This window comes from Macaca thibetana, chromosome X (assembly GCF_024542745.1).
Source record: "Macaca thibetana thibetana isolate TM-01 chromosome X, ASM2454274v1, whole genome shotgun sequence".
In the NCBI taxonomy this organism is placed as follows: domain Eukaryota; kingdom Metazoa; phylum Chordata; class Mammalia; order Primates; family Cercopithecidae; genus Macaca; species Macaca thibetana.
The window spans coordinates 148,668,560-148,677,269 of record NC_065598.1 but is presented as its reverse complement, the minus strand read 5'-3'; the positions used below and the strand labels follow the sequence as shown (position 1 = coordinate 148,677,269).

Sequence of the window (8,710 nt, the reverse complement as noted above, 5' to 3'; positions counted from 1 at the left end):
CTGTGGGTATGTGTGTGGGGGTCTGTGTATGGCTGTGTGCTGCCTCCACACCCACTGTTACCCTGATCCAAAGAGACCCCTTGCCATGTGGAAAATGAGCTGAGGTGCAACTTTTATTAGGGAGAGAATGAGGAGAGATGGAGGAAAGGAGGGATTAGAAAGGCAGAGACAGGAAGGTCCCCTGGCCCCAGCCCGGTCCTTCCTTTTCGGGCCCCTGGGACCGCTGTCTCACCTGGGGGCACCTGCTCCCTCTTTCCTGCCACCCCCAGGCCCCTCAGCCCTCTGCTGCAGCTCCTCCCACACCCAGCACGGTGAGCTGACCTGAGGGGCCCCCACAGTCTTGGGGCCTGAAGCTCTCCTCATACAGCTGGGGATGTGGAGACCCAGGCAGGGGCTGCGGCTTGTCCAGGGACACACAGTTTCCCAGCCTCGGGGCCACAGGATCTGGCCAATTCTCCATGGGTCCCCTTCCCAGTGGCCCCCAGGACCAGCCCCAGGAAGGCAACTGAGCTTCTCAAAGCCTCTGGAGGCAAGACACCCAATAGCTCCTTAGGATGAAGTGTCCTTGGCCAGGGAGGAGCTGGCGGTGGTGCAGGACTCATCTTGGGGACCCAGGCTGGGTGGGGTGCGCCCCCGGGCACAGCAGAGCAAGCTTCGCAGCTCTGAGGAGACGCTGCTGCTGAAAGATGCATAGATCCAGGGGTTGGTGCAGCTGTTGAGGCTGGCCAGCAACATGAGCAGCACGAAGGGCGCCCCTGTGAAGGTGGTGGGATCCACGTTGGGCTCAGGATGGCTGGTGGTGCACTGGGGCACGCCGCCAAGCCCGAGTGGCCCCCGACAGCCCTAGCCATGGCTATACCCACCTTCCAGAGGTGCCTCCGGGTCCCACGCGGCCCACAGCTGCACCAGGAAGAAGGGTGCCCAGCACAGCACATAGACGACCACAATCACCAGCGTCATCCTCACAGTCTTGGCCACAGCTGCTGACACGCGGGCTCCCTCACTGGGGTTGCCTGTCCGGCGTCCCCTGCGGCGCCCCCCAGGCCTCTCTGACGGCCCTGGCACCAGACTGGTGTGAATCTCCCGGAAGATGAGCACCTGGCAGGCAGCGATACCCAGGGTAGGTGCCACAAACACCATCAGGGCGATCCAGGTGACGTAGGTGCGACGGCCCCAGGGCTCCACAAAGCTGGCCCAGCAGTCGGTGACCCCGCTGCCACCTCCCACATTGCGCTGGGCAAAGATGAAGAGCTGGGGCAGGCTGAGAAGGAGCGAGAAGGCCCAAGCCACCAGCACTGGCCGGTTCCAGTGAGCCCCACCTCCATGGCGATACGCCAGCATGGGACGGCAGATGGCGCGGTGGCGGTCCAGCGTCATGGCCAGGATCATGTAGGAGGAGGCATACATGCCCACCATCTGCAGATACTTCACAGCCCGACACAGGGCATCCGGCCCACGGAAGCGGTCGGTGGCCTTCCAGGCCAGCTGGGGCAGCACTTGGAACAGAGCCACGGCCAGGTCAGCCAGGCACAAGTGGCCAATGAAGACGTGTATGGGTGCCCAGTGGCCCCCCCGGCCCCGCCGAGCTAGGGCCGCCAGCACCAGGCCATTGCTCAGGGCCACGGCCACAAAGACTATGGAGAGCAGCGCCAGCTCCGCCTGGGCTAGCAGCGGGTCCCGGGTGTCCGGCGGCCTCTCCTGGCTGCTGTTGCTGGGCAGAGAGAGGTGCCCAAGCACAGCTGGGCAGGGGTGAGGAAGAAGGCCCGGTTAGAGAGGGTGTTGTGCATGGGGACTCAGGCCTGCCTCCCGTGCCCCCATCTGGACACCCTCTTCCTGGCTCCTAGCAGAGGGGACTCCAGGAAAGCCATGTTATGGGGGATACACACCCTAGGCTCATGCAGTCCATAGGGAAGGGCAGCCCCAGCCCCAGCCCCAGCCCTGGCAGGGAAGTGGGGCTATGCCCCCCTCCCCGCTCGTTGGCAGCCTGGAAAGGTGCATCCAGAGGTGAGGGTGAAGGAGGTCTTTAGAAAGAGGGGCTTCCCTAAATCGTCAAGGCCATTCTGCCCACTGGGCTCATGGGGGGGGGGCAAGCCTTACCGGAAGTGGTGAACGTCCTGAGCATGGTGGGGCCAGGACAGGTGTTCTGAGGGCCTGGAGGAGATGGGCAGACTCAGCCTCTGCCCGAGGGGCCAGCCCAATGACCCAGGTCTCTGAACTAGAGCCCTTACAGAGATGCTAGCACAGTGGGTGCCTGTTCGCGTGTGTGCACGTGTGCGGTGGGAGTATGGCCAGTCCTGGGCAGGGAAAATTGAGAGGGACGGTCAGACAGATGGATGCACAGAACCCAGGATCCCCCAGGCAGCCCATGAGTCCCAGGTTTGGAAGTGGGCGCCCCAGGCAGACACGCAGAACTCCGCTGCCCCAACCGAGGCCGAGAGAGGCCATCCGAGGGCTGGGGACTGGGCACGGGGGCGGGCCTGTGCAGCCCCTTACCTGGCTGGGCTCCTGGGCAGCTGGGTGGTAGCGTAAAGGTGGCTGGGTGCTCAGATCTGCTCTCCATCGGCCGCCCCGCCCTGGCCCAGCCCAGCCTCTGGGAGTGACCTGGCCAGGAGGGGACTTCCTCCCCCTCCCCCTTTCCCCCAGGCCTCCCCTGGCCTCCCGTTTCCTTTCCTTTCCCCAGGGCCTCCCTGGTCCTGGCCCAGGACTCCCTCCTCCCACTGCTATAGCCTCCACGCCCACCCTCACCCTACCACACTCCCCTGGTTGGATTGTCTGGGCTGGCAGTGCTCTGGGAGGTCACTTAGTTCAGCATTCCCATTTTATAAGTCGGGAAACTGAGGCCAGAGAGCAGTGGGTCTGGTCCAGGACTGCGCTGCTTTTTCGTGGGAGCTTCACGCCCCCTTCCCAAGTTGGGGTCCTCCTGCTCCTCACTGGGCCCAGGCAAGGAAGGGGTGAACACACTTTCGCTGGGCCCCTCCCAGGCCCACGCAGGCCCCTCCTCCTCCTCCTCAATTAGGGCCCAGTTGGCCGGAGGTGAGGGACAGGAAAGGGAGGAGTGGGGCAGGGGCCAAGTCAGGCTTCATGAACCCCTGTGAGATCCAGGGACACCCCCACCCTCTTCCTCCTGCCGCACCTGTCCCAGGAAGAGGGGCTGGGGATCTCCATGTGCTCAAGGGCTCCCTCCCACCACACACGCCCTCACATACATGATACAGCCACACAGCCACAAACACACGACACAGAGACGCTTGCTCATGTTCCTGAATATGCCATGAGTGTGGATGCACCTTCCCTGTACCTGGGCCCTTCTCCTCCCTCCCCCAACACCTCTCTCCTTCCCCTGCCCCCACACCCCCTCCAGCCCTCATCCCACTCGTTCTCTTTCCACTCCCCCCCGCACCCAGGCCTGGCTTAGCTCAGCCGAGGCCAGCCCAGCCCAGCCCAGCCCAAGGCAGCTGCTTTCTTCCTGTTTATCTGTCTTCTCTGTTGCCCTGTGAAGCCAGAGACCAAAACAGCCTCACAGACCAGGCCCAAGTCCAGTCCGTGGCCAAGGCCTCCTCTTCCTGCCCAGAGAGCCTGGCAGCACCCTGGCGCCTCCCAGCCCTGTTAGGGTGGTGGGAACACAGGGTGGGCATTTTCCAGAGACAGTGCACACACCACACCGCATACATACATGTACACAGTCACACCACACACATACATGCACCCACCACACACCCATATGCCACACCACACACACACCACACCATGCACACACTCGTACACACCACACACATGCACACACCACACAGTCCCATACGCCACACACCCACACATGCACCAACCACACAACCATACACACCACACACATGCACGCACCTGCACACCACACCACACCACACCACATACACATGCACAGCCAACACCACACACCCACATGCATGCACACACCCGCAGCGCACACAAGTGCACATCACACCCCGCAGCACACACACGCATCTTTACCATGTTTTTGCAGAGCGCCTTGGGGGCAGGCTGCAGAGTGCTGGCACCCAGGGCCTGACCCTTCAGCCGCATCGCCTCAGTGCACGCACATCCTCACGCTGTCACTAACCTAGGAGCACAGAAATGGCCTTCCTAATGCCACCCAGATCAATGGACTAGGAGATGGTTGCCCTCAATTGGCAGAGAATTTGGGGACCCTGGCTGGGGAATAGGAAAGGAAGGCTCCAGCCCCTGCTTGGCCCCTGCCCAGTAGTGTGACCTTGAACAGGCCATGCCAGCTCTTGGCACCTCAGCTTCCCCTTCTGCGCAATGGGACTTGATGATTGAGGGGGACCTATGGTGGTAAGATGGGGAGGGCCGGGGACTGGCAGGGCCTTGGGAAAACCTTTGTTCCCTCTGTCTAAAGCTGGCTAGGCCAAGGAATCCATGCCAGCCTTTTGGGGTGAGCAGGCAACCGTCTCCTTATCAGTTTCTCTGCCTGAAAGAGGCTGTGCAGTGCCAGATCTCAGCAGCGGGCTGGGACCTCCCCTAGCAACGTGGCCAGGCCTGTGGCAATCTCTGCCCCGTGTACTCCTCACATCCTGTTGTTAAACTGGGGAAGAGTCTGGAGGAAGGGCCCCCATGGCGGTCTCCTCTGGGACACAAGAAGCTAGATCAGGACCCAACGCTACTCTGCTCAGCCAGGACGGGAGGAACTGGGAGCCACGTGGGCAGGCACTACATGGAACTGTGCCAGGAGAGAGGCCCTGGGCAGACCCTGGACAGACACCCCTCAGGGACCGAGAAAGATGAGGCTGGGCAGCAGCTCTCATGGGAAGAAGGGCAGACTGTGCTGATTCACACTAGGCCCACGTGAGTCAGCAGGGATGGCACTGGGCTGCCTCAAGCCCCTGCCCTTGGGCATTAACAGGAGCAGGGCATCTATCTGGGGGTGGGCCAGGCCCCCACTGCTGCCAATGCAGCACCCCTGTGCACACCTCCCACTGGTCACTCTAAGACTTGCAGAAAGGGCTCTGTGAGTGCCAAGGTGTGGCTCCTGATCTTCCAGCCTAGTACCTGGGCAGAAAAGGACAGGAGACAGATTGAGGGGACACTGTTTGTCCCTCTCTATCCACCGGTTCCCCATGATCAGAACCCTCCATTCACCAAACTGCAAGTGCCGCTGGCCCAGCACTGTGGCTACAGAGATGGAAGGACCTGGGCTCTGCCCCAGGAGCACATGGGCTTGTGCAGAGAAGAGTGGAGGCAGGGAGGCCGGTGGAAGCTGTGCCTGTCACCCAGGAGAGAAATGGTGTGACCCACCTAACACTGGGCAGCGGGGCTAGAGGGGGCAGGCAGGTGGAAAAGGCATTTAAAGGGCCCTGAAGGATTTGTAAGGGGTGGAAGACAAAGAGGAGGCAGCCAAGGACGTGGAGAAAGAGGCCCCTGATTGTGTGGGAGGGGTGCTTGTGCAGATGGCAGAGCCTGTGGGCAGTGGGAAGGATGAAGGAGCCAAGTGCCTGTCAACAGAAACGGCCCTCACAGGGACTGTGACCCGAAGGAGCATAATACGTGGAGCCCAGGAGACAGGGAGGAACAACGGGTTGGAGGATGGGATTGAAGGGGACAAAAACAAATTTAATAAAAACTCAAGTGCACAAGTGTGAATGTGAGGGTGTGTGTGTGAGGGTGTGCATGTGTGTGAGGGTTTGCGGGTACGAGGGTGTGTGTGTGAGGGTGTGTGTGAAGGTGTGCATGTGTGTGAGGGTTTGCGGGTACGAGGGTGTGTGTGTGGGGGTGTGTGTGAGGGTGTGCATGTGTGTGAGGGTTTGCGGGTACAAGGGTGTGTGTGTGAGGGTGTGCGTGTGTGTGAGGGTTTGCGGGTATGAGGGTGTGTGTGTGGGGGGTGTGTGTGAGGGTGTGCGTGTGTGTGAGGGTTTGCGGGTATGAGGGTGTGTGTGGGGGTGTGTGTGAGGGTGTGCATGTGCGTGAGGGTTTGTGAGGGTGTGCGTGTGAGGGTGTGCATGTGTGTGAGGGTGTGCGTGTGTGAGGATGTGCATGTGTGTGAGGGTGTGCGTGTGTGAGGATGTGCATGTGTGTGAGGGTGTGCGTGAAGGTGTGTGTGACGGTGTGTGTGATGGTGTGCGTGGGTTTGCGTGTGTGTGGATGTGCGTGTATGTGAGGGTGTGCGTGTGTGGGTGTGCATGTGTTGTGTGAATGTGTGTGAGGGTGTGCATGTGTGAAGGTGTGTGTAGGAGGGTGTGCATGTGTGAGGGTGTGCGTGTGTGAGGGTGTGCACGTGAGGGTGTGTGGTGTGTGGTGTGTGTGACGGTGTGGCCAATGATGACAGGAAGACAGTCTGCGGATGATCATCTAATTGTGTCCATTCACCTGAGTGAATAATAACTGGAAAAGCTGGACAGAGCCTGTTGATGGCTGCGGGAAGGCAGCCCATGGAACTGGATAGATTAGGAGCCCTGCGGAGTGGAAGGGAGGGCCAGGGTCTTCAGCAGGTGCTGGGGTGAGGGGCCGGGGGTAGAAGAAGGGTGAGCGTTGAGGGCTTGAGGGCCGTACCCATAGATGGCCTCCAGGTCATCACGTGACAGTCAGGCAGGAGGCGGCTCCCTGGCAAAGCTGCAGAGATTTTTTTTAAAAAAGGCAATGGGCCCTCCCCGTTTCCTCCCAGCGGCGGGCGGCTGCAGTTCCTGTTAGTGGGCTGTTTGGGTAACTGTCTTGGGGTTCCCCAGTCTGACTTCCTCGTGCTCTCTCCGCCTGCACGTTCCTCCCCCAGATTATTGCAGCAGCTGCTCCGGGTGTCCTCAGTGCTCACACACTCACCACCCTGGAACGGCCCTCATTAGGCAATGATTTCTCTCTTCTGATTTCTCTCCTCCAGAATGACTTTTTTCCCGGCTTTCTTGAGGTATGATTAGCATACAGTAAAATTCATTATTTTTAATTGCACTGTTCAATAAGATTTGACAAATGCATACAGTCATGTAACCACAACCACAGTCATGACATAGAATAAATATTTTGAACATTCCAGAAAGTTCCCTCGTGGCCTTTTGCAGTCAAGTTTCTTCCCCTACCTGAAAGCCTAGCAAACACTGATCTATCACTATAGATTTTCCTTTTCTAGAACTTTATATAAATAGAATCATAGAGTATGTAGTATTTTGAAAAATTAGCCGCACATGATGGCGTGCGCCTGTAATCCCAGCTACTTGTGAGGCTGAGGCAGGAGAATCACTTGAACCCAGGAGAAAGAAGAAGAAGTTGTGGTGAGCCGAGATTACACCACTGCACTCCAGCCTGGGTGACAAGAGTGAAACTCCATCTCAAAAAATAAATAAATAAGGGCCAGGGGTAGTGGCTCACATCCGTAATCCCAACACTTTGGGAGGCCGAGGCGGATCACCTGAGGTCAGGAGTTGGAGACCAGTCTGACCAACATGGTGAAACCCTGTCTCTACTAAAAATACAAAAATTAGCCGGGCGTGGTGGTGCGCGCCTGTCATCCCAGCTACTCGGAGGCTGAGGTAGGAGAATCACTTGAACCTGGGAGGCAGAGGTTGCAGTGAGCCGAGATCTTGCCATTGCACTCCAGCCTGGGTGACAGAGCAAGACTCCATCTCAAAAATAATAATAATAATAAAAATAAATAAATAAATGAGTACGTAGTACTTTGTAACTTCTTTTTTTTTTTTTAATTTTTTTTTGGTGGGGAGGAGGCATAGTCTCTCACTCTGTCTCCCAGTATACTGAAAGCTTTTATCACAAGTGAGTATTGAATTGTTTCTTTTTTTTTCTTTTTTCTTTTTTTTTTTTTGAGCCGGAGTTTTGCTATTACTCCTGACCTCAGGTGATCCACCTGCCTTGGCCTCCCAAAGTGCTGGGACTACAGGCGTGAGCCACTGCGCCTGGCCGTTGTTTACCATTTTTACATCTGTATTAATGAGAGATGCTGGTCTACAGTTTCCTTTTCTGTAATATCTTTGGTTTGGGGATGGCTATAATGCTGACTTTATAAAATGAGTTGAGAAGTGTTCTTTCTGTTTTCTGGAAGAGTTTGTAGAGAATTTTTTTTTTTTGAGACTGAGTCTCACTCTGTCGCCCAGGCTGGAGTGCAGTGGTGTGATCTCGGCTCACTGCAAGCTCTGCCTCCCGGGTTCACGCCATTCTCCTGCCTCAGCCTCTGGAGTAGCTGGGACTACAGGCACCCGCCACCACGCCCGGCTAATTTTTTTGTATATATTTTTTTAACAGAGACAGGGGTTTCACCGTGTTAGCCAGGATGGTCTCGATCTCCTGACCTCGTGATCCACCTGCCTTGGTCTCCCGAAGTGCTGGGATTACAGGCGTGAGCCATCGCGCCTAGCCGAGAATTTTTTTCAGTTATAAATTCAACTCCTCTAACAGATATAGGGCTAATCAGGTTATCTATTTTTTCCTAAATGAGCTTTGACCATTTGTATCTTTCAAGGAATTTGTCCATTTCATCTAAGTTGTTGGACGTATTGGAATAAGTTTTTCACAACATCCTCTTATTATCACTTTTTTATTTTTGTAGGATCTGTAATAATGCCCCCCTCTCTCTTACTCTTCATATTGGTAATTTGTATCTTCTCTCCATTTTTTTTTTTCTGATCAGTCTGGCTAGAGGCTTATCAATTTCATTGATCTTTTTGTTTTGTTTCTTTCTGTTTTGAAGCGAAGTTTTGCTCTTGTTGCCCAGGCTGGAGTG

At 56.8% G+C, this 8,710-nt stretch overlaps 1 protein-coding gene across 4 annotated transcripts; it reads right to left on the bottom strand.

Moving 5' to 3' along the window:
• Positions 1 to 86: 86 nt before the first annotated feature.
• On the bottom strand, positions 87 to 2,563 carry AVPR2 (arginine vasopressin receptor 2). Of its 4 annotated transcripts, none has more exons than XM_050775473.1 (4): positions 2,494 to 2,563; positions 2,098 to 2,151; positions 864 to 1,739; positions 87 to 755 (listed from the first exon to the last, which is right to left on the bottom strand). In XM_050775473.1, the coding sequence occupies exons 1-4, from the start codon at positions 2,558 to 2,560 to the stop codon at positions 550 to 552; spliced, it is 1,203 nt and encodes a 400-aa protein (XP_050631430.1). In that variant the 5' UTR covers positions 2,561 to 2,563; the 3' UTR covers positions 87 to 549. The 4 variants fall into 4 exon arrangements, with proteins under 4 accessions (XP_050631430.1, XP_050631428.1, XP_050631431.1 ...); XM_050775471.1 differs by having other exon boundaries at positions 87 to 676; XM_050775474.1 differs by having other exon boundaries at positions 2,098 to 2,294; positions 2,494 to 2,562.
• Positions 2,564 to 8,710: the final 6,147 nt, after the last annotated feature.

Bases quoted from the DNA above. Each gene is read 5' to 3' on its own strand.
- AVPR2 (XM_050775471.1), bottom strand. From the start codon at position 2,560: ATGGAGAGCAGATCTGAGCACCCAGCCACCTTTACGCTACCACCCAGC. The intron at 2,152-2,493 runs GTAAGGGGCTGC...CATCTCCTCCAG, and splicing joins CTGCCCAGGAGCCCAGCCAG to GCCCTCAGAACACCTGTCCT. The intron at 1,740-2,097 runs GTAAGGCTTGCC...ACCCCTGCCCAG, and splicing joins CAGGACGTTCACCACTTCCG to CTGTGCTTGGGCACCTCTCT.